We start from the raw sequence: 25,649 nt of genomic DNA, 5'->3' as shown, positions 1-25,649 counted from the left end.
CATTTTGCCATCCAACCTTTGCTTAAAAACCTTTTCATTCAAGACTGACTCTGGAGAAGCCATTTTATTTTATGCTACCCAAGACATTGGCTCCCCAAACGGCTTGCATAAATTAAAACCCATCCCAAATATAGTGGTACCTCAGGTTAAGAACTTAATTCATTCCGGAGGTCCGTTCTTAACCTGAAACTGTTCTTAACCTGAGGTACCACTTTAGCTAATGGGGCCTCCCGCGCCGCTGTGCCACTGGAGCATGATTTCTGTTCTCATCCTGAAGCAAAGTTCTTAACCCGAGGTACTATTTCTGGGTTAGCAGAGTCTGTAACCTGAAGCATCTGTAACCTGAGGTACCACTGTATACAATATGGGCAACTCAGGATGAATGAGTGGGGGGCGGGGCGGGAACCGTCTCTGCCAGTGGGGCAGTGTGAGGAGGCACCTCTCTTTGGGGCGGGGGGGGGGGCAGCTCAGAGACCAGGGACAGCAAAAGTGGCTGCCTGGAGGACTCCCAAGGAGAGGGGAGAGGAAAGGAGGCTGAGGGAACACTCCACAAGGGAGGGTGCTCGAAAAGGGTGAGGGGCTGCTAGCTCTGCAGGGGTGACATAACTAGGTTCCAGAGGCCCACAGAAGTGCTGCAGAAATAATGTAGTTGGTCAAGGGAGCCGTGGACTCAAAAACATTGAAAACTCTGACTTAGAATGTCTTTAAACAAATCTTTTCCTGGAGTTGTTTTTGTGAGTTTCGATGCAGGTTTTTTCCTTTTAAATTTATTTATTTAAAAGCATTTTTTTTAAAAAAAATAATTTTTTTTAAAATTTTCCATATACATACATACATACACACATCAAATCATCAGAATATTAAAAGAAAAAGAAGAAAAAAGAAAAAAAGAAAAAGCATATCAGCAATGAAAAAGAAAAAAGAAATAAAAAAAAGCGCCTCAAAACCAAGCATTTTCAAATACAATTCTTCGTAGAGAGTGCAAACCGTCTTTTTGCAACTTCTGGCTTGACTCCTTGATTCCTAAAATGACTTCCTGCTACCCATGAACGTTACTTGATAATTCCCTTTTCTAAATTTCTGTATTTAGTTGGTAAGTCTGTGGAGAAACATTCTGGTTGTCAGTGGGATTTAAATCTATGCTAAGTCAAGTGATGGTCTGGGAACCACCATTTTTCATATATTTTATAAAAAACATCCCATTCTCTCCTTTGAATGATTTCTTATTGAGTCTGTCAGTTTAGCCAATTCTAGGTATTCACTTAGTTTTTGTTTGTTTCTTTTGCAACTGAATAATCACTAAAGGCTCATGTAAACAGCTTGATTGTCTGCTCTTAAGTTTGTTTTCATCTTCAGAATGAGAAATGCCACTTTTTATACAATTTCCATAGATTGACCTCAAAATGATTAAAAAACATGGAAGCTGACCATGTAGGTAGAAGCAAGTGCCTATTAAACTAGGAACTTGGTGGACTTAAAAAAAAGAAAAACCATATTCGAAACAGCAAAAACATTCTTGAGTCAGAAGAAGCTTGAATTTCAAAAGTGTAAATTGTTAGTCATCTTTCATATAGATTGCATCCTTCCCACGCATGCGGAGAATGTGAATAGGGGGAGGTTTAATTCCTACCCATTCTCTTGCTGAAATCCTTATGTGCAACTGACTTGGGAACAGGTCCCATTGCTCTCTGTGTGAAAAACACAGGACAATGGGGGTCAGTGCTAACAGAGCAAGACATCACGTGATGCCAGCCCATCTAGGTAGGGCTCTGCACTCAGGAAAATGAGCAGAGAGGCAGGGACCCCAGACCCCATAACCATTGAGTCCAGAGTTTAAAAATTACCTAACAGCACCACTGGATTACTGGAGTGTAATTTTTTTAAATATATATATATTTTATTGGTTTTTACACGTTTTCCAAACATAACATCCCATCTTGAACAACATAACAGACCTTTGGCTATCACTACCTAGGACTTCCATCATCTTAATGGACCAATGGTTTTCTAACTTCCTTTCTAATTTTGCATTTTATTATTATAGTTATTGCTATAAAATCCAAATCCTAAATAAACTCCTTAGTCCTCTTTTGCAATAATTCATAAGGTTCTCCTTACAAAACTTCTTGTAACCCTACAAGTGATGTCAGTTGATTACAATTGTCTTTCAAATATATCGTGAATTTCTTCCAGTCCTTCAGGAAAGTCTGGTCTTGTTGGTTCCGAATTTTCCCAGTTAATTTCACCAACTCGGAATAATCCATCAATTTCATCTGCCACTCTTCTTTTGTTGGTAGTTCTTCCTGCTTCCATCGTTGGGCTAATAGTATTCTTGCTGCAGTTGTCACATATAAAAACAATTTTTTATCATGCTTATGAATCTCTGTGCCTACAATACCAAGTAAAAGGGCTTCTGTTTTTTTTTTTAATGTATATTTCAACATTTTAAATATCTCATTATAAATCATTTCCCAGAAGTCCTTCACTTTCTTACATTCCCACCACATATGGTAAAAAGTACCCTCTTTTTCCTTACATTTCCAACATTTATTATTTATTTTATAAAACTGGAGTGTGAATTTTGAGGCATAGAGCTGTGTTTTGTATGAGATAGTAGAAAGCATGTTTTAAAAGGACAGCAATTGTTCTTGCAGGGGTGGACCCTGCATAAGGACATATTTATATCACAGATTCAAAACAGGTTTAGCAGACATCTCTCCCTTTCCTGGCAATCCAGGGTATTGTAGTTCTTCAAGTGGTTGCAGATCTGTAGAGAATTCCAGGCACTAACAATCACACCTCCCAGGAATCCTTTGAGGGAAGTCCTGACAGACTAGCATAAGACCAGTACAAAGGTTCTTTCAGATCTGCCACAGTACAGTGGTACCTCGGGTTATTCGTTCTGGAGGTCCGTTCTTAACCTGAAGCACCACTTTAGCCAATGGGGCCTCCCGCTGCTGCTGCGCCGCCGGAGCACAATTTCTGTTCTCATCCTGAAGCAAAGTTCTTAACCCGAGGTACTATTTCTGGGTTAGTGGAGCCTGTAACCTGAAGCGTATGTAACCCGAGGTACCACTGTAATCGATTTAAGAGTGTGATGCAAACCTTCCTGTGACAAGACCAGGGCAGCGAAGCCTATCATCCTCCAGAGATTGCAGGACTGCAATCATCCCTGGACACTGGCCATGCTGCCCTGGGGTTGATGGGAGCTGAAATCCAACAACATCTGGACAGCCACAAGTTCCTGTTACAAAAATCACCTTTTGTAGCTTTTGGTAAATTTGTACTGATCATTTTTAGTTCTGTATATTTCCCCCCCCCCCCCAGGACATGAAAGCTACATCACATTTTGCCACTTAGAAAATGAAGCTGCTTTTACATGTAGTGCGGATCACACAATTCGAAAGTGGGACGTGATGACAGGCCAGTGCCTGGCGGTTTACCGAGGGCACACATCGATTGTCAACAGGTAGGTAGCACAGAGTCTTTTATTTAGAGCTGCCTAGATTTCTCCCCTCACCCTGCGTTCTCTGCTTGTCACAACCTGTAATCTGATGCTAGTTAGCTCCTCAGCTAACCTCCTCAGGTCCCCCATCTTTACTTCTGATTCTGTTCAAAACCAGTCGTTTCCTCCCTGTGCTGTATTGCACAAATGGATTGCCTAAATTTCTGCTACACATGCTCTTGGCCGTATGTGATTAGTTATTCCAGCAAGAATGCTGACGCAGCCACAGCCTGGGCAAGAGAGACGGACAGCAGAACAAGGAGGAACTGAACCAAATCCTCTGCTGGGAATGAAATTGGCAACAGCTGCACCTGATAAAGAGATTAAAAAGCATTGTGTTAAGCATACTTCTTAGTAGTAAAAAAGAAAGAAAGGGGGGATACAGCTAAAGCTTTGTTTAAAGATTTGGAATTTTGCCCTGCTGTTAATTACCCCCCAGAGAAACTTAAAGCCAGACCATGATTTGTTATGCTAAACGTGCATTCTGTGTGCAAGCAAGAAAGGGATCCTTTTTTGTGTGTGTCAGCTGCCAAATGTACTTATTCTTTTTGCAAATGGAATTTCTAGATACTAAATTGGCAACCTAGGCTGGAATACAGAGGACCACCCTTAGGGCTACTATACCGTCTTTAGGGTTGGTCATCTGCAGTGTTCAGTTTTATTGCACTTGGGGAAATCTAGGGCTGTGATAAAGTTCACCTGTCCACGTGGCCAAGCACTTACAGTACACGGCTGCACCACAATTTGTTTAGAAACAGACACCATCTAGGAAACTATGGCTGGCATGCAAGCATGGCTATTAGTGGATAAGGTTGAGAATTCAGCTGCCCCAGAATTTAATCTGACCCCATTTCAGTTAATCTAGATATAAATAAGTTTCTGGAAAAGTAGCTGGGAATTCAAGGAATTAGCACAGTATTTTTATTCCAGCAGGCTTCACAACTGAATTATGACATTACTGTAATGTTTTAACTCATATTTAGTTTTATTCTACTGGATCCTCTGTACACCCCTGAGAGACGACTGTGATTAAGCAGTATGCAAATTTGGGGAATAAAATATATATTCATATGGGGTACTATGTTTACTTCTGCATACACCTAATAAAACCGAGGAGGAAAAGCTACAAGGATTATTAAGATTGCAATCTTATTTACCTGATTGTAAAAGGTAAAGGGACCCCTGACCATTAGGTCCAGTTGGGACCGACTCTGGGGTTGCTGCGCTCATCTTGCTTTATTGGCCGAGGGAGCCGGCGTACAGCTTCCGGGTCATGTGGCCAGCATGACTAAGCCGCTTCTGGAGAACCAGAGCAGCACACGGAAACACTGTTTACCTTCCCGCCAGAGCTGTACCTATTTATCTACTTGCACTTTGACATGCTTTCGAACTGCTAGGTTGGCAGGAGCAGGGACCGAGCAATGGGAGCTCATCCCATCATGGGGATTCGAACCGCCGACCTTCTGATCGGCAAGCCCTAGGCTCTGTGGTTTAATCCACAGCGCCACCCACGTCCCGTTACCTGAGTGTAAGCCCCATTTAATTCTGTAGAGATGTATAGGATTACATGCTGAGAGTCTAAAGCACAAACATTATAAGGGCAGGCAGAAGGAGCTGGGGAAAAAACTTCAAACTCTTTTGACATGTGGCTTATTCCCCCCCCCCACCCCCAACAGGATTCTGGTTTTCAAGGATTATCTCTTCAGTGGCTCCTATGACAGGACAGCACGGTGCTGGAGTGTGGATAAGGAGAAGCCAATCCAGGAGTTTCGAGGCCACCGGAACTGTGTTCTGACGTTGGCTCTTTACTCCTCCAAGGATGTCCTTGAGGATTCAGAAGAGGAAGAGTTGGAGGAGGAGAAATTGAGCAGGGGCTTCTTGGTGACAGGGAGCACAGACTGCACTGTCAAGGTCTGGTGGGTGTCCAGTGGACGCTGCCACCAAACCCTGCTGGGACACACTGGGGCCGTCTTATGTCTTATACTTGATGCTCCAAACAGGGAGCTTTTTTCAGGCAGCACTGATTACACCATTCGGACTTGGAACATCGTGACTGGCGAACAGCTGAGAGTGTTCAAAGAGCATCAAGGATCTGTCATTTGCCTAGAGGTAAGTGACTCGATATTGGCCTGGTTTGTACATAACATTAAACCATGGTTTGTTTAACCAAAGTGTCCTTTGTTTGAATGTCTGAACCCAGCCCAGCAGACTAACCACAGTTTCTGGGTACAATCAGATGTAGTTGGCTAACACACCAAAGATTGTTTGGTGGCACATTGGAATCCAGGTGTCTTGCTTAACCTTGGTTTGTTTGACCACAGCACCCCAAATGCATGCCAAACTATAGGCATGAGGTAAGAGCAGCTGGAAAATGAACCAAGCTTCGGAGAATGAACCATGGCTTCTTTGAATGTATGCAAGGTGACTCATGTACAAGCCATGGTTAAGGCTTAGTATTATGTGCGAATGTAGCCATTCACTAAGGCCAGAGTTGCTGTTTGGAGCAACTGGGCAACCAACTAGGGTAGCATTTGTTGGGAAGAGAAAACAGCAGAGGAAGCCAGTGTGATAAAAGACTTCTATAGTAATGGAACTAATGTAAGGAATGGCCCAAGTAGCGGCTGTTAACTTATCCCAGTATCGTATGCTTAAATAAGGTATTTCCTGACAGATTGCAATACATACGTGGAGAGATTCAGGAAAAGTAAAGCAACCGTCAGAGTGTGTCCACAAAGGAGATGAACTGAAGAACTCCATGACAAAGAAAAGAAGTAGGATAGTCTTCTGCATCTGATTGGGATGGAGCACATCCCTGAGAACTGTGGTCAGAAGGAACTTCTGAGCAACTCTCTTCTAGATTTCTTTGGTCAGAAAGATACAGAAATAGCCTTGAACAGCTGCATATATGCGGAGCATGTCTGTCAACTACTCTGGGATTTTATTTTCCTTGCATTGAGGCAAGAGCTATGTACAGTGTGTGAGTGTGTGTGTGTGTGTGTGTGTGTGTGTGTCAGAGAGAGAGAGAGAGAGAGAGAGAGAGAGAGACTGACTAATTCTAGGAAGAACATAGGAAGTATCCTTATACTGAGTCAGACCCTTGGTCCATCTAGGTCAGTATACACTGGCAGGTAGTGGCTCTCCAGGAATTCAGACAGCATTCTCTCCTGGCCTTCTCTGGAGATACCGGATATTGAACCTGAGACCTTCTGCATGCAAAGCAGCTGCTCTATCACTGACCCATTTGTGGTGCAGTAACCATTGAAAAAGGCAGCTGTGCAGGCATGGTTCCATGTGGGGAGCTGTGAAAAGCCATGCAACCCTGTGAAAAATATATTTGTATAATTGCAAGGGAAGGGACAACAGAAAGTTGGAGCGGGAGATAAATTATCACTGTAAGCATGTTCTACCCACCACAAAGGTCTCTTCAATGTTATGATTTGTAGACTAGTAGAGTGAGTAATGCTGGCCTTGGGCATAGAGAATGCAGGTTGAAATCCTGCTCAGCAATGACGCTCACTGAACAGCCTTGAGAAAGTTGCCAAGCTGGCTCACAAACACATGTCCATCACCACTCAGTGACTGCAGCACGAATGGGTGTTTTCTTCATGCTGAGTTGTCACAAAACAAATGCTAAGGACAGAACCCAATTACCTCATGTCAACGGTGTTTTGCCTTTTAGTGGAATGAATCCACATGTTCAGCTGTGTCTCATCAGGTAATAGTGTTGAGAAGCTGAATAAGTCACGTGTCTTGGGTGTACTGCCCAAAAGCTTCTGACACCTACCTCACAGGATTGTTGCAGAGGTTAACTGACGTCATGATCTCATTGGAAGAATGTTATAAAAACGAATAAGCGTGAGGACTGTACCTGACTGCATGACTGCGTTTAACACAGGGCACTTTGAATGGATGGTTTAGCAAGGTATTGATCCAGAAGCAGCTGTTACTTGCTCCATGCAGGGGGATAACTACAAGATAGAGATAGATAATCTTGTCTTTTACATGTTGTTTTTGCGAACGCCTGTCCAGTAGTAGAAATGAGTAGGTGTCAATTTAAGCTTTCCAGGGTTGAGTCACTCATGTGCGGACAGTGTTATCTGTGATTCCATGAAACATGTTGATGTGAACATGGCCAGGGATGAGTGAGAGGAGAATTGGCCTGCTGGAAATTAAATGGCTAAAGCTCTTCCTCCATGTTTTATGGGACGGCATGAAGCAAGTGAAATGGGATGAAAGCCATCCCGTGTAGTATTGACAACACGACCTGAGAAATTTGTCAAATGAGTTTTCACCAAGTTCCCCCTTTCTTTGGGCTATGAAGATACTGCAAGCGCCATTGAACAAAGGGTTGCAAGCTCTGCTGGTGTAAAGCAGGGCTGCGGAACCTCCAGATGTTGTAGTGCACCTCCCATCAGCCCTGACCACTGAGCATGCTGGCTGGGGCTGAATGGAGTGGGAGCCCAGAAAGCTCCGGAGGGCCAGAGATGCTTCCCATCCCTGGTGTAAAGGACGGACGCCTCTATGCTGTCTGCTTCTCTAGCTGTCCACACAGCAGAAGTGATTGCGGGGGACCTGCCTAGCCAGCTTCACGATGCAGCCTGCGAATGCCACAGAAGGCTAGAACATCTGTCTTTTAGGAGCTCAGGCAGTTGCCACTCTGCAGACATTCCCGAAGAGGTACGAGCGCAGTTGTACTCCTTGTTTTCCGTGATCTGCTGTGCTTTTCTCCAACAGCCGCTCTGTTGGGAAATTAGCCAGAGTGAACAAAGGCTTTTCCAATGCCAGCCAAGAAAAACACAGCAACAAAGCCGTTTGCTGCTTCTTCAAGCCACAGGCAGATTATAATTGGGATTTGTGTCTCCCCAGCTATTTTATTTTTAAAAAATCAGGCATTGTTGGGGTTTGGATAAGTTTGGAAGAAACCTATGGTGGAAAGGGCTCTTTCCCGCTTCCCCCTTCCCTTGCTAAACATGGGAAATTAATCTCTGCTCTTGTCGATGAAAGGCATGCCTGTCTTTCTAATGAAAGAAATTAAAAGCACGTTTCGCAGAGATTGGCCACTTTATTTTATCTTGACATAAATGAAGCAAAAATCGTGTATAGGCTTTCCTGTAACACACTTGGTATGTGCCTCACGATATAGGATACCTTAAGCCCAACGGCTGCAGTTGTTTTTCCATTCCATTAGCCAAATGACTGTTGTGGGAGGTTGCATGAAATGTTTCTTTTATTTAAAATAATGGATCTCTTCTGGAAGCAAGCATTCCTTCAGGAGGAGGGGGAAGGGGAACCTGCACCAAACCGAAGTTTTCTGAACAAGAGAGGTTGCTGTTTTGTGGGTTTCTTGCCTATGTATGTTTTCTGTAGAGGAAAATAGCTGAAAATATGAATTGGTAGGAGACATTGGCTTTGGTAATGGAGTGTGCAGCTTCTCAGAGGGCTCATCCAGACTTCCTTTTGTGCCCCATTTCTAGGAACATGTCTGCTCTTTAAAGCCATGTGTTTCAGCACTTTTTTGTTTGGCCTGGTGCTTTTCCCCATGAAAACACGCTTTTTAACTTCTGCATTGGAGAAAATGTCAATCTGCAGAAATTCCGAATTGCTGCTTGTTCAGTTTCAGCGTTAAAAAGCAGTTTTTACTGAGGAAAGCGGGGGGGGGGGGGGAGGTGCTCTGACACCACACTTTAAAACATGGACCTCTGCCTAGAAAGCACAGGGCAAAATGTTAAGTGTAGATGAGCCCAGAGTTTTGTATCTGACCCTACATTTTAAAAAACTGCTTGCTATTAACTAAATACATATAGATTAGCTTGTTTATAATCCTGAATTGAATTGCCACTTCCAGTCTATGTTAGCCAAGTCATTGTGTTAGTCATTCTAATCCACTGCCTTTTAAATTAGAAACATATACAAGGGATTCTTTGAACCTCCGTTTTCTGAGAAACAAATACAGTCATACCTTGGTTGACGAATGCCTTGCGACTCAAACGTTTTGGCTCCCGAATGCCACAAAACCGGAAGTGAGTGTTACAGTTTGCAAACGTTCTTTGGAACCTGCATGTCCAACGTGGCTTCAGTTGGTTGCAGGAGCTTCTTGCAGCCAATCAAAATCTGCACCTTCCAAAATGGATTCCATTTGACTTCCGAGGTACCACTGTGCAGTCATTACCTCTCCTACAGACTATTGGATGTTAAGCTCAGCAGAGGTGGCCCTCTAAGTAGGTCTACTGCTCTAAGAAGTTCAGGAAATTACAGTGGTGCCTCGCAAGACGAAAAGAATCCGTTCCGCGATTCTCTTCGTCTAGCGTCTTTTTCGTCTTGCGAAGCAAGCCCATTGACAGCTTAGCGGATTAGCGCTATTAGCAGTCTAGCGGCTTTTAGCGATCAGCTGAGAAGCGGCTTATCAGCGGATCAGCTGTTAAGTGGCTTAGCGGCTTAGGAAAAGGGCGAAAAAAGCGGAAAAAACCCGTGGGAACTCGCAAGACATTTTCGACTTGCGAAGCAACCCCATAGGGAAATTTGTTTTGCGAAGCGCCTCCAAAACGGAAAACCCTTTCATCTAGCGGGTTTTCTGTCTTGCGAGGCGTTTGTCTTGCAGGGCACCACTGTATTGAATTCCTTCCCCACAGAAGTGCATCTAGCATATTCATTATGCTGAAATGCAACTCTTTACCCTGGCCTTTGCCATCTGATACACACACAACAACAACAACAACAACAACAACAACAACAACAACCAAAAACACCTTCCTTTCTTGTGAGTGACACTTGTTTTAAACTGTTTTTAATACTCTATTGTCGCATGCCACCCCAGTCTCTGAATGGTGAGATATTCCAGGAGTTCCAGGTGCTCACCCAGGACTTGTGTTTCCTTTTGGGAATGAGGCACAGCGGAGACGGTGGGGTCTTCATGATACGTGGTTTATTTACAGATATATGCAAAGGGATGGAGCTTCACTAGCTTTAAAGGATCTGCTCCTAATTATACTAGCAGAGTGAGAGCTATTTCATCTGTTCTTCTTTGACATCTCAAAGCCATTTGGAGGCCCACTGGGAGCCCTGGCTGCGTGCAGAACATAAGATCAGAGGTCTGTGTTAGAGCTCCAAAAGCTGTGCTGCTTTCTACATTGCAATCATATCATTGAATTGTGTCATCGTTTTTCTTTTTGCAGGGGGAAGGTAGCGCTGAAAATGATCATGACTCCGAACAATGCTCCCTCGCGAAAGTGATCTTTCCTCTCTTTCCCCTCTTAGCTTGTGAATCGGCGCTTGTATTCAGGAAGTGCAGACAGGACGGTGAAATGCTGGTTGGCCGATACCGGGGAGCGAGTCCGGACATTCAAGGCTCACAAGCACAGCGTCAGCACTTTGAAATACCATGCTGGAATATGTAAGTTCCAACAAACCCTCCCAATTGCCTTTTCTCATCTTGTCCACTGGCAACAGATATGTTAGTCCAGGAACGCCCACCTCCTGTGTATTCTCCTTATAGCAGAATTTTGCCACAACTATCCAAGTCCTGAGGGTATGAAGGAGAAAAGCATCCCCATGCTATGCTCATTCTTTTGTTAAGTAAGCCAACAACACAGACCTAGGCAGAAATGAAGAGTTTTAGCTCCTTATAAAAAGGGTGTCACAAATCTTGTTTCAGATTTTGAATTTTCTTTCCTCTCAGCCCTGATGCCATTTTGCTCACCTGGCACACTTTGCTAGAGTTGAAGACACACTTATATTTTTAGACCAGGCCTGTGAAATTGCTTTTGTGTATGTTGCAGAGCTTGTAATGGCACCGCTTAGCAACTCTGGTGATTAAGTGGTATATAAATAGTTGAAAGTAAATAATAAGTAAATTGGCTGCAAACAATAAAAATATGACTGTCAGATGTTGCAAGAAGTGAAAGTATCAATGAAATATCCTGTTAAGGATGTAGATTGTGAATGAGTGACATCTTTTCAAAAACTTAGCGGTGGTTATTGCTTTAAATCTCATTTTGGTGGCTTGCTATGGTCTCTGGTTAAACCAGTTTTCCAGGCATTTGTAGAAAAACTATACCGCAGAAAAACCAAAGACTTCCTAGAACATGAGTGAGGAATTTACAGCCTGTGGGCCAATCCTGGCCTGCTAGGGAGTCCAGTTTGGCTTACAAAGCAATTTCACCCAAACCATGCCCAGCTGATGACACGCTGATGGGTGAGTGATGTCAGCTGATATACAAGGACAGGGTTCAGTTTTGATTGCCCAAAGTGGCTTCCAGCAAACATTCAAAGCATTAAAAGTACAAATATAGAACATGTCAGTAAATTCAAAATAACGAAAATCAGTAGTTTAGGAAACACACAATAAACAACATTACAAAGAAAAAACCAATCTAGGCTTAAGTACATAAATACAAAGCAAAAATAAAATTATCCATTGGCTGCACCCCCTGTTCCCCACAGGGCTGGGGCTGTGCACCCAAAGTAGCAGGATATAACCCCTTTTCTCATCACCTGATGAGGTTGCTCATTAGGTGAAGGGAACACACTGGCGAAGCGCCCCCCCCGACCCGTCAACTTTGACAGGTAGGCAGGACCACCCAGATATCAGTAGCCCGATGCCATTATGACATCAGATGATTGACAGATGGGTCAGCTGAGCCAGCTGTCATATTTCCATGGGGGTGTGGGGAGATAAGGACCTGGCATGTCAGGCTAAAAGGACTCCCTACCCTGTCGTAGAAGCATGTAGGGTTTGGCATGAACTCCTGGAATGGATCCATGTAGCCCAGAGTTCTGGCCTGCAGAGAGGGGACTCTGTAACTTGAAGGCTGGAATCCCTTTCAGCTGCATGGTAGGTAATGAGCATATTGGGTTGAGGCGGCAAGGAATTACGCTAGCAGCTAACTTCCTCCTCATGCTCCCACTGCCCATGGTCCAGGTGGCTTCATTCCAATGGGGCTTTCATCAGAGGTGTGCCTGGCAGATTATGCCCTTGGCATTAGCTGCTAGCAGTTAAAAGCCAAATGTTAAATTGGGGCTCTTCCCCTGCTGGCAGTACCCTACCTTGCTAGCCCAAAAGATTAAGCTGCATAGCCACACTGCAAATTATATTATGCTCCCCCCCCTGCCACGTTCAGTTGAACGTTGAGGGTACTTTAAGGTAATTTTGGGCTATAAGTGCATAGGTATTCTGAGCTGGGTCTTTCTTTATTTTTTGCCCCCTGCGCACCCTTGGCCTTGGTAGAAAAGCAGAACAGTCAGTTGTTCATCCATAGATAGTCATCCTCTCCCCTTCTGTAGCAGCAGACCAAGGCCTTTGCGTTTAAGGAATAAATGCTTCCAGATGGCATAAAATCATCCTGGCAGTTGGCAAACTTGGACTGTTCTCCTGATCTCTGTTAAAAAAATCCCACCCAACAACGTAGTAATTGGATGTAAAGTAATAAATGTTCTCAGAGGGCGTTACTGGCTTTGCATGCCTTTTTTCTACATATACCCAATCTGATACCCCTTTCAGACTTTATTCACGCTGACACAACCCCAGTTGCATATTGGATGTGCAGCAAGCATACAGCTGAAGTGGCATGATTTGTGCTGAAAACAGCTGCGGTTGTGTTTTTTAATGCCCATTCTGCATCAACAGGTTTCCTTCCCTCTTAGCCTGGACATGCTAGAATTGAAAGGGTAGAGAGGATGTTTGCCTACCTGAAGCAATCATACCAGAAAGCATCCTTGGCAACTAAAGCTAGAAGTCTACCCCTTGCAGCCTGAGCTGCACAAAAGTTGCTGGCTCTAGAATGCTTTAGTAATGCATTCCTTCATGTCTTGTCATCTTAACACCATAGCCAGTCAGGAGCTCCCTTATTCTGAGCCCGAGCACATGCACACGAAAGCTCATACCAATAACATAGTTGGTCTCTAAGGTGCCACTGGAAGGAATTTTTTTTATTTTGTTTCAACTACGGCAGACCAACACGGTTACCTACCTGTAACTAGCTCAGTATTGTTTGCAGAGAGTGGCAGCAACTCTCCAGGGTTTCAGGCAGGAGTCTGGAGATACCAGCAATCTAATCTGCAGGAAAACAGGAGCTTAAGGATGAATTGGACGTCGTGTGTAATTCACTCCTAATGCCCTTCCCTTCCCAATACACCTAACAGAGACTGTGCCACTCTTTGCAACCCAGAACTGTTTGCCACCTAGACCCATTAATAAGATTTCATTGCTAGATGGGAGGAGAAAGATACCACGTGAGTGCTGGGAGGAGCTATTACCTCTGTGGGTGGTAAAGGGCAAAGAATTACCTTAAAGAGAGGACTCTAAATTTGACAGGCATGGCACCATTCTGGACCCTTCAGAAGCCTTTTCTTGCTTTATAGCATGTCTGGATTGTAAGTGCAACCTTTGTTTGATTATGTTTATCACATGAACCCTGTGATTATGGGTCTCTATAGCAGGATACCTTTTCAAAGTAAAAAATGCCCTGGGTTAATTGAATGAAAAAGAATATTTAACACATTCCAAATAGAAATGCCCCTTTTTAGAAGACACTAAGATTAAAAATGACTTGCTCTGTTGTTCAAACAATTAATTAAAGAAAAGAAAATCTCATTCTGCTTGTTAAGTGATTCATTGTTTGTGTTACATCCTGTGGTATATTTGGTCTTCGTGCCTAACTGATCAAAAAGGAAATTACATGGCTATATAGGGCGTTTAGCTTTGATTTAATTTATAATTGATGTCATAAATTCTTATTGATGTCATAAATTTTAAGGCTTTTTTTTTTGCATGTGCCAGTTGTTTCCATCTTTGGTATTTGGTGAATGCTTATAATTTTTTTAAAAAATGTAAAGCTGAGGAGTGCCAAAATATATAACATAGTTGGGTTTAGTTCGCCTCCTTGTGAATTTCACTGAGAAAATTGGGGAAAGTGCCCATTCCAGCCTACCTTGCAAGTTTGTTGTGAGGATAAAATGCGAAAAAATACATTATGACTCCCCTGACATATATTATTATTTTATTGAGTGCTATATTCAGCCTCAGGGTGGATTATCAAATTAGAATTAGCTATCAAAAAATGGGAATTAGCTGAAAATAATGCCCAAAGGGTTGGCACATTTACTTTCTCTGTTCTACCCCTTCCCCTTATAAGACTCGCTTTAGGCTACAACCCTGAACCCACTTATCAGGGAGTAAGCTCTAATGAACCCACGTATCAGGGAGTAAGCTCTGATGATGGCCCTTGTGGTCTCTTCCAACTCTATGATTCTATGATTCTATGAATTCAATGACACTTTCCTTGTGTAGTTTGAATCTTCGCTTTGTTGCCTGCCAAGGTGACCCTTTGGGTTGAAAATAGGAGAAAACAAACATTTTAATAGCAAACGAATAATAAAAAAGGTTATTCTGAGAATGTCCCCCATCCTTGTTTTCATTACAGTGTTTACAGGAAGTGGTGATGCCTGTGCCCGAGCTTTTAATACCAAGACCGGCATCCTGCAAAGAGTGTTCCGAGGTCACAAGCTGGTTATTAACTGCATCCAGGTGAGCCTCACAAAAAGCAGCTGCACGACACTTGGCTGTAGCTCTGTGGGTCAGGAATGGTTTGGTGTCACTTCCTTTACAAGCGCTTAAGGGTTCCTTCTGTTAGCTATTAATGGCAGGCTGGGCCATAGCTCACTTTTATAACACAAGCTTTGGATGCTGAAGGCCTCAGGTTCAGTCCTTAGCATCTCCAGGTAGGCTAGAAAAGAGCATTGAAAAGCCCCTTCCTGCTGGTCCAGACAAGGCTCAGCCAGATGGAATAATGGACTGACATTGTTACCTAAATTCATCAATTGTTGTGCAATGATGGATGTGGACAATTCTTAAGAAAAAGGCTCTATTGGGGGGGGGTGTTTCCTTGCTCATAGGGTCACCCTGTGAAGTTGATTTGCTTAGACAGCTTTAAAATAAGTTCCAGACCCATCCATGGTGACTGGATCCTAAGTTAATTCACAATATCCAACCAAATGTTGCTTAGGCAACCTGGGGATTCAAGCCAGCCCCCGTAGACTTCATACCTGGCTGCTTGCTATAACCCCAGTCTGCAGGCTCTCAGTGAGCTAAGGCACATGCAAAAAAGCTCTTTCACCCATTCCTCCCCAGTAAACAGAAGTGGACTCTTTAGCTGAGCCCTCTCATAATTATGCACCCAACATGCCTGAGATGAAGGCCAAAAGCTTCAGTCAGAGTGAGCAGCAAGAGAGGCATTGGCTGTGCTCTTCTGTTATGCACTCACATTCGTGAGCCAAGATAGGCACATGGCAGTGAGCAGCTCCCTGGAAAAAACAACACTCTATTGCTCTTTTGTGCTGCATGGAGTGGGGTGAGTCAAGAGCCCTTTGTTTTTTTGGATGCTGCCTGCAGGAAGTGGGAGCCAGGAGGTCAAGCTAATGATGCCTCTTCAGGTTTCGGAAACACTTCGTTAAAAATTACTTAGGTTTTTAAGTATAAATAAAATTAGAATTGCATCTCCTGCCACTAACAGTTTGAAGCTGGGTTCACACACTGACTCTGGCTGGGTGTTGTGTCTGCTTATGAGTGGTAGGCATTAGCAGGCCTCCTCTGCCAGACTTTGTTCCTTCTGTGCTTGCCACACTTTCTTCTTCTCATGATGCTGGAGGCAGGGTGAGGGGGAATAAAGGAGTACTTCCTGTTTTCTTTGTGTGCTCCCTTTGGTTGCACATGAACAGGTCCTGCCTCTGACAAAACTGTGGGTGTCTTTTTACCTGTCACGTATCACAGATGTGGGGAACCTTTGGTGCTCCAGATGTTGCTGATCTACAACTCCCCTGAAAAGCATATTTGGGGAGGCAGTGTGAAGGTTGGGGTGTGTGTCAAGTTTTGCCGAGGGCTAATCAAAAATGGCATTGAGGGCCACATATGGCCCTTGGGCCGCAAACTGAACCACCATACAGTCATACCTCGGGTTACAGACACGCCAAAACCCAGAAGTACCGGAACGGGTTACTTCCGGGTTTCGGGGGTCGCGCATGTGCAGAAGCACCGAATCGCAACCCACGCCCCAATCTGGGATTGGACTCAGAAGGAAGGGAGAAAACCCCGCTCCACAAATGGGTTGTACAAAAAAAGGAACAGAGAAGCTGCCTCTTTGCTTCTGTGTGCTGTGTTGTGACTATGGTTAAGCTGTCCTTTTAAAATACGGCACTTTTGTTCCAGATTCACAACGAATTACTGTACACGGCCTCCCACGACGGCACGCTAAGGATCTGGGACATACGGCAGGTCAGCAAGCGGAGCAAGAGGCGCTGGAAGGACAGGTCGATCCAGGGCAGGCGTTCTCAGAAGGGAAGCCTGTCTCGGCTCTTCAACAACAAAGTGGGCTGCATGGTGCACCAGGAAAACAGGGGGGAGCAGGAGGCCGTGGAGCTCGTGTGATGGCTGGGCTGGTGCGAGGGGACAGGAAGCACCCAGTCAACTACAGAAGGGAACGCCTGAGCCAACTGACTTACCAAGCCAAATGCAGCCTGTAGCTCATTATACTGAGCAGGCCTATCAGGGGCTCAAATTCCATGTCCTGGCATTTCTGCCCACCTGCCATAATCAAGCACCTGGCTGGCCACAGCCTTGTATCCTGGGTGGGCTGCGTTCAGCAAGGTGGGTCACAAGCTGTGTGGGCACGATCCTGGCCTGATGCTGATGAAATGGCAACAAAAAAGCAGCAGGGAAGTGAACTATGACAGATACCTATTTCATGATGATGTATCTATTCTCGTGAACATATAGAAATGCCCGTTTTGTTGGCCTACTGCATCACACACCATTTGTTGCCCACAGAGATGTCTCATCCTGCACGCTGCAGGTGCAGATTTCTAAGCAACTGGGCCCACAGAGCCAGTACAACTAGGAGCTGCTCAGAAAGAGGGGGCAAGGAAGACTCAGGGGTGGAAGCCAGAGCTTTAACAGGTCAGTCATAGGTTAGGGAGCCTGATGTCATGTTTAGGTGGCGTGTCACAGAACAGGGGTATATGGTAACTCCCCCCCCCATTTGCTTTGTGCCCAGACCTGGAAAGGTATTTAATGGTACATGCAGGAAAAAGCAGTTGCCGTGCGTTGGATGTGTACTTAATGCCTTGTTAACAACATATTCCCATTCCATAATTTAACACCAGGGGAAACTGCTTCTCTGGGTTTTGCAGCAGAGCCAGCTAAGCAGAGCACTGATTACTGATATCTGTAATCCCTTGTTCTCCTCAGAGCAGTTTTGCAATTATTTGCAAATGAATCATGCTAAATGGATGGATAAGTTCATGAATGATGTGGCACTTTTACAACCTCCCCCCCCCCCATGATGCATATGCAAAGCATATTGCATCCAAGGTGGGATCACAGCCACCCACCAACCAGCACTTTGCACAGCTGCCTTTCCACTTGGGGAGCCAGCACATTTCCACATCTGCACTAGGCCATGGCTTAGTTTAGTGTGATGTGCAGAAATTGCCATTGTGGTGGGTTGTGAGCTTTTGCACTGGCCTCTCCAGGTGGTCCTTAAACAAGAGTTTGATCTACAGATGAGCATATTCAGCTCCAGGCCACAAAAAACCTCACTTACTGATCTGTTTTTCAAACTTCTGTTAAAAGCAAAAGGCTGGATTCTTAAAAGCAAAACTGGGTTTCAGGGTGAGAGGTTTCTGGCAACATTTGGGAACTGGAAAATGGTTGGGCTTGTCTTCACGAGGATACGGTTGGAGCAGATTGGTCTGGGTTCTATCAGGGTAAAATATGGAGTGTTTTTTGTAAGTGGGTAGGAGATACTTGTGATAATCTCCATGGGGACTGGTGATGGAATGAGGGTCTGACGTAAGCTCTTTCAGAAGTAAAGGTGTGTAGGTTCCTTGGTGGCAGAAGGAGCAGGGAGATAAATCTCCTGTCCTTCACTGGAGAGGAACCCTTGCAGCAAAGATGTGTGTGTGAATGTGTGGAATATGGGCCCAGCAGAGTGACTTGGAACCTGTCCTTGAGATGGGACATATGTGGAGTGGAAGCTGTATGAGCTGCTTTTCTGTTCATGAAAGACAAAGGAAGTAGAGTCTAGCATGAGGCTTTGGAAGACCTCTGTTGCTTGTGCGGCTGAGTTTCTCCACCTGGGGAAGCAATCTCCTACCCTGGTTTTCTCCCTTTGATGTTTGTTTAGATAACCACTGAGCCATAAATATGTAACTATGATGTTGTGGATTTTGTTGTAGCAGTGTTTAACTGAAACAAGTACTTTAATCACTTGTGTGTGGCTTTCTTTGTTGTGTAGCATACCGAGCCAGTGCCTGTGACAAAGGGGGGGGGGTAATAAAAACTGTCATAGAGATAACACTTAATGTGTTCATTTTTTCCCTTTTGGACTGATTTTAATCACAGCAGGAGAAAGGCTTCCATATTCCAAAGCATTGGCATCAAACAAAAGTTTAACACAAGAAATATAACTGGCATAGGGGAGAAAAGGCAGGCAGCAATTTTGTAAGTACTGGCTGTATCTGCGGTTAAAATAATTTATAATTCCTCTATCCCAGGGACTGGGAACCTCTGGCCTGTGGGCTAATCTTAGCCCACCAGGGCATCCAAGTTGGCCTATAAGACCATTTTCCTCTAACCATGCACACCTTCCCATCAGCTGACATCACTCATTATATCATCCGATGGACTTAAATCCTGCATTGGCTGCATGCGCCTGTTACCAGCAGGGAACAAACACATGCAGCCAAAGCAGCAGGAATTAACAACCCTGCTCATCAACTGTGTAGGGTTAAATCCTGTTCAGTTTGGCATTGTGGTGGACAGCCAAGTTGAGCAGGATTTAACCCCGGCTCAGCTGATAGTGGGGGTTAAATCCTGCTCAGTTTGGCAGCATTCCAGCCAAACCCTTTAATGTTTCAGGAAAGGGTTTGCATGGAATCCCCTGCAAAAGCAGAGGGGGAAATCCCTCCTTTTAGCAACGACTTGCAAGGCGCTTTGAAACCCAACTTTGGGACTTCAAAGCACCTTGCACCTGATGTCATTGTGATGTGAGGTGGTTGGCACAAGGGCAGTCCCATCTTCTGTCAAATTTGGCCCACAAGGCTGATCCTATAGCTCTAAACAGCAAGTTATATTGCTAGAAAGCCAACTCAAGAAGGCACTGCTGGTGGGTGGGTCAGCAGGAATCACTGCTTTCCTCCCAAAGCCCATTCCTGGTGTAGTGACTTGAGAGAATGAGCTGTGAGGCTGCTGGTTCACATCTCTCAGCCACAAATACACTACCTGGCCCTGTTAGTTCAACCTCAGTCTCCTCATCTGCAATAACAACACTGGCTTACTTTACAGGTCTGGTGTAAGGATTACTGCAAATAGTGTAGTGAAATGCTTTGAACGGTGCAAGCACTATATAAATCTGAAGTGCGTGTATACTTTATCTATAATCCTCTCTCTTCACTAGACTTAATTAAAAAAACCCAATTGCTAGCTGACCAAAGCAGGTTGTGCATTCACCCATTGCCCCTACAGTGATCCCAATTGGTGTCCCCACTGCTACCATTCCCACCCCATAGTCCTAATCTGGTTCCCTCCAGCAGCTTTTCATTTCAATAATAATAATAAAAAATCATACAATGCCAAAGCAGGTAACAAACCTTGCTTTCAGTTTGCCTTTAATGAAACAGCCATTTCCTCTAATAACAACTCAGGTGGGCAGTGCTGAGGGAAAACAGAGGAAGCCAAGAATGGAGGTAGCATCATGCTAAGGGGAAATCCCAGAGGTTGGCAAAAGTACAAAAAATACATACTGGTATATGAATTTTTTTTCTTATGCTGGTCTGTGACAGTAATAAAGTTCATTCATTCAGAAGTGTAACTCATATATGGGGAAAAAACCAAGAGACTAAATATCCCTAAGCCATGTTCAAATATATAAAAGGATGTCACATAGAGGAGGGAGAAAGGTTGCTTTCTGCTGCTCCAGAGAAGCGGACACGGAGCAATGGTTCCAAACTACAAGAAAGAAGATTCCACCTAAACATTAGGAAGAACTTCCTGACAGTAAGAGCTGTTCGACAGTGGATGCTGGCAAGGAGTGTGGTGGAGTCTCCTTCTTTGGAGGTCTTTAAGCAGAGGCTTGACAACCATATGTCAGGAGTGCTCTGATGGTGTTTCCTGCTTGGCAGGGGGTTGGACTCGATGGCCCTTGTGGTCTCTTCCAACTCTATGATTCTATAAGTGAGAAGAAGAGGCCATTTGGTATAAGTGGCACAAGAGCTCCCTTGCAGCTGATAGCTTCCTGGAGGGGAGGGCATGGGCCAATATTTTATTTTTAAATGACTGGATTACTTATTATTATTAGTATTATTATTAGGTTGCAATCTTGATAGGGTTTGAGCAAGGATGAGCAGCAGAGTTAACTGGGCACAGGAGAAAAAGGGGCGGCAAGGGAGACTGGAGTAGTTCAATTGACTTCAATAGTACCAGTCCTACAGTGTCAGAGAGTTGGTGGGGGGACGGGACGGCTTTTGAGGCTTCCAGCCAATTCTTCTGCCTGCTCATTTGGGGTGGATGAATGCATCTTTTATTTGCCTTCCTGTTCCTGAGCAGATTACAACATTCTCACGCTTCTGCCAATTACTCTTGCTGTGCAAACTGCAAATACTTGCACAATTCTCTCCAGCTGGAGTGGCAGCTTTTGGGGTGCTTTCAGCGTTCCAAGTAAAAGACGCAGGGCTAATGGCTTCTACACTAATTAGCTCTCATAGTACTCATAAATGTGACAACTCTACGAATTTTTAAAACTTATTTTTAAAAAGGAAAGCCAAATGGCACACGGTAGGTGCTAATGGAAGGCTTCCTTACGAAAAGAAGCTGCTTGCGAGGCATCTCCCCATTAACAGGAAGCTGCCTTACATGAGTCAGACCGGCGGTCCATCTAACTCAGTACTGTCTACACTGACTGGCAGCAGCTCTCCAGGGTTTCAAGAAAGGAGCACTCCCAGCACTAGCTGGAGGTGCTATGGACCTTCTCCACATAAACTCTTTTGTAAAGTAGGGCAGTATTCTATCCATGTTACTGTATCATCATCCTCAAATGCCAGAGGCCCCTGAAGGGCTCATGTTCCCAGGTTGAATCCAGGCTGCTACAGTTTGGCACATTTGTCCAGGTGGGTGCTGAGCCCCACTGACCGAAGAGCCTGCATGTGCCTTGACTGCTTGCCTGCAAAAATGGCAGCTCCCCAGCATCTCCTGATCTCAATCCTAGTAATGCCCTCTCCTCACCACTGCCGTCTGTTTCTCCTGGGCCTTCTGAAATTGCTTCTTGCCCATACCCTTACTTACGATACCCTATGTTATAGTGTATTTGAACTAGCCCTGTATTCTTATTATTTATTTTAAAATTTTCCCCATCAATCAACATCCACACGTCAGCTTTGTTTAAACTTGCTTATACTTCTAGATGCTTGATTTGTGTTTCAATTATAAACATGCATGACAAAAGCCACTTAGACAGTTTCCTGTTCCTTAATTTCAACAGTTATGGCTTCCCGCAAAGTGCGCTGGGAACTGTAGTTTGTATAAAGGGTTCTGAGAATTGTAGCTCTGTGGCAGCTCGTTACTCTCAGCACCCTTAACAAACTACATATCCCAGGATTATCTGTTAACAGTGAGATATGAGCGCTTTAAATGTATGGCATGGATGACAAATCTTTTTAGGTGCTCTGGAGCCAGGAGGCCAAAGCTTTAACTCACATGTTTGGGGCACCGGCTTCCACTGTCCCCGAGGTCTCACCGCCTTCAATTACTGTTTGTCTCTTCCTCATGCTGCCAGTCAAGAGGCCAAGCCTTGCTGGCTCCTGCTGCCTATGCATAGGAAGTGTCAACAAGAACAAAGGAACTTGGGAACTTGTACTTCTTGGGGGAAAGATGTCACAGGGTGGCACACGTCTCTTTGTCTCTCAAACTACAACTTAGCCTCAGTTTTCTGCTCATGTTAACAGGCTTGCATGCCTGGGTAAATCACGACCGTCGAAACTGTTATTTCTCTAGCCAACCATCAGTAAATATTCCTGGGGCAGTTGAGAAATTTATATATACAGTGGTACCTCCGGTTGCAGATGGGATCCGTTCCGGAGGTTAGGTCAGATCCCGAGGTTTCCGCAACATGAGGACTGCTTCTGCACATGCGTAGCAAAACCTGGTAAAATACTTCCAGGTTTGCCGCGAGTGCATCCCGAAGTTTACATAACCAGAAGATTACGTAAACGGAGATACGACTATTATATATATATATATATATATATACACACACCAATATAACACAATTAAAAACAAGCTGTAAAAAGCAAAAAGCGTCTTTACAACAGACACAGCAAGCAAGCAAGCACAGTTCACAGCTTGTACAGTGGTACCTCGGGTTAAAAATGCTTCAGGTTACAGACTCCACTAACCCAGAAATATTACATCGGGTTAAGAACTTTGCTTCAGGATGAGAACAGAAATTGTGCAGCGGTGGCGCAGCGGCAGCTATTAGCTAAAGTGATGCTTCAGGTTAAGAACAGTTTCAGGTTAAGAATGGACCTCCAGAAGGAATTAAGTTCTTAACCCGAGGTACCACTGTATTTAAAACACAGTTAAGAAACCTGGCAGCAAAAAGGCTACAGAAAAAGTGTCAGGAGCCCCCTTCCTCTCCACCACTATGGCTGGGCCTTTCAAGAATTCATAAAATGAATTAAGTCTCCAAGCAAGTGCAGATACTCTTTATTCTGTCTGTATGGCTGAAAGCATAACAGATAACCAGCACATTGTCTTCCCATCAGAAAGTGCTAGTTAGGTGTCAGGACAATGACACTGGTAGGAGGAGCTGCTACATCCCCCCTTATCTGAGAAGCAAATCTCATGTGCCTGGTACTTGTCCTCACCCAAATGACTGTGTTCAATCATAAAGTTGCCACCCAAAGTGCATCAGGGCATTTCAGAAAAACAAAACCTACCATTTTCTAGTCCTGTCCCTTGGAAAAGTGAAGTAAGGTGTCTAATGTGCACACAATACATCCAGGTTCAAGATCGCCTTCTGATGATGACCAGCAGACTTGGTTTGTGGCTTTTGGGGTGTGCCTTGATGGGAGAATGATGCTCCGTGACCTGGCTGCCTGCCTGCCCCTGTCCTGACCAAGCCATTTTAATGGCAGCAAGTTAAGTCCAGCACAGCCTTAAGGAGCATTATCTCCAGAACAGGAACCCTGCATTTCTGTCTCATATTAGTTAAAATACTGAATGAATCCCGGCTGACCTCTAGTGGCGAGACAGCAACTTATTTTTCAGTTTGGGAAGGTCTCTTCAAGGACCAAGGTTTTTATCCTGTGTCACAGGAGGAAAGGTTTGGGTGCAAGAACCATCACATCATAAAAACAGAAGTTACTAGATCAGAGGCAATAATTGTAGTTCTTCATTAATACTTAAAATGTGGGTGCCAGTTAAGATCATGAAGCTTTATTGCTATATAAACACGTTTGCTCTCCTGGTGCCTCTTGAATCTGCCCCTAGGAGACCAAACTGCAGGAGACTTAAGGAGGCAGTGGCAGCCTCTTAGGTGAGAGACTAACATTTCAGGGCAATTTACTCTGAGATTTTTTGTGGTCCAGGGATTCAGAAGCAGAGTAGCAGCTGGAACATCTGCGGAAAAAAAGCTTGTATACACATTTGCCTCTTACTAGTTTCTTTTGCCTATTTTGTTGCATTTTAAATACATTGGAGGCTGCCTTCAGAACTAGGACTGCTAGGCAGGTTAAAAAATAGTGTCTGCCATGTTTTTACCAACAATTTTTTATTCCCCTTGTTTATAGCTGCAAAAACTGGTGTATACATAAATGCACATGAGAGTGTGTCTACATCACCACTACAACCAGTAGTTCCCTGTCTGGTTATCAAGAGGGGCTTAAGGTGAGGTCCACAGTCACACCACCAACTTGGCCTGGTGTGTTGTATCCACGATGAATTCAGCAAACGCTAAAAAAAAAAAAAGTCAGGTGACATCACCACTCAATCCAATTTGATTGGAAGGATAAAGGAGGGGAGTGATTTGTAAGCCAGCAGTACAAGGAAGAATCATACCACATTGCCAACCCTGTCCAGATCAAAACCACCTACAGGCTCTTTATGGCTGCAGTTTGCAAGTTAATTTTCCAAGGTTTGCTAATCAGCAGTGAGCACAGTGCAGGATGATTTGCTGAAGACACAAATTTAGCAGTTACGGGATACTGCAAAAACTGGAAAAGGTGTTTCTTTGCATGAGATCCCACAGAGCCAATGATGGCATGAGTCCAGTACTGAACTGGATGGTTTAACTGGTTTCACACAGCATGGCGCCTGCCTTTGTACTTTTAACACACTTCTATTTTTAAGGAAAGAAACCTTAAGTTTTGGAACTACTGGACAAGCACAGCCTAGACTAAAGACCATGTCACAGGTTGCGCGTAACACTAAGCCAAATTATGGCTTGGCAAAAATGAGCATGTGTGCTGGTACCCAGAGCAAAAATCACAGCCCTTTCACTCCTCCCCTTGTCCTGTTGCTGCCATATTACCCAGAGCTAAGGCATGGTTTGGGCTTGGTGTTGTGTGTGAATCCAAGTTTGTGGTTTGTTCTAGATTCACTACTAGTGGTTTGTTTCAGGGAGACACACCTCAAGTCTACGTTCACTCACAGCGCTAAACCGAACCACGGCCTAGTAACCATGATATTCGCTCTGAGTGCCTGGCATGCTTGCTCCTTTTTGCTAAGGCATGGTTTGGTTTAGTGTAAGCGAAGCCACACAATTTCCTTCTTGAACAGGGTTAAGCATGGCAGCTCAGGAGAACCCACCAGCCCATTTCTAAAAGCTCTGTTTGCAGTGTTTCTTTCATTTGCATTTTGACGACAAGGGGAAGAGGTCACAAAATGGCTGCAATTGGACCCCCTTGAAACAGTCTCTTAAACTGATGTACTGCAACTGAAGTTCAAGCACATGTCTATTTGTATAGTATGAATATGCACACTTGCATCACTTTTCCAGGGAAAAGCAACACGGGACATTGCCCAAGAGCCTCTTCCTTTAAAGATAATTAACTTCAGTGCCTACCACTTCCAAATGGGCAGTCCTCAGCTTGATGGGAAAAC

At 44.3% G+C, this 25,649-nt stretch overlaps 1 protein-coding gene and 1 long non-coding RNA gene across 7 annotated transcripts in view; both read left to right on the top strand.

The window, feature by feature from the left end:
* WDR86 (WD repeat domain 86) overlaps positions 1 to 18,851 on the top strand; it is a 39,262-nt gene extending 20,411 nt beyond the window's left edge. For all 6 annotated transcript variants that reach the window (XM_081834495.1, XM_081834498.1, XM_081834496.1 and 3 more), the window contains 5 exons: positions 3,328 to 3,469; positions 5,182 to 5,614; positions 10,760 to 10,895; positions 14,923 to 15,026; positions 16,704 to 18,851. In XM_081834495.1, the coding sequence (XP_081690621.1) occupies positions 3,328 to 3,469; positions 5,182 to 5,614; positions 10,760 to 10,895; positions 14,923 to 15,026; positions 16,704 to 16,922 (1,034 nt within the window). In that variant the 3' untranslated portion in view covers positions 16,923 to 18,851. The remainder of the gene's footprint in view (positions 1 to 3,327; positions 3,470 to 5,181; positions 5,615 to 10,759; positions 10,896 to 14,922; positions 15,027 to 16,703) is intronic.
* A 1,897-nt stretch (positions 18,852 to 20,748) lies between these two features.
* Positions 20,749 to 25,443, top strand: LOC309326072. The gene is made up of 2 exons (XR_014150098.1): positions 20,749 to 24,446; positions 24,555 to 25,443. It is a non-coding gene; the product is annotated as an uncharacterized lncRNA (long non-coding RNA).
* The last annotated feature ends 206 nt before the right edge of the window (positions 25,444 to 25,649 follow it).

This window comes from Podarcis erhardii (genome assembly GCF_964252035.2).
Source record: "Podarcis erhardii genome assembly, chromosome: 12".
In the NCBI taxonomy this organism is placed as follows: Eukaryota; Metazoa; Chordata; class Lepidosauria; order Squamata; family Lacertidae; genus Podarcis; species Podarcis erhardii.
The sequence above is the reverse complement of the archived record's forward strand: the minus strand, read 5'-3'. Positions and strand labels throughout refer to the sequence as shown.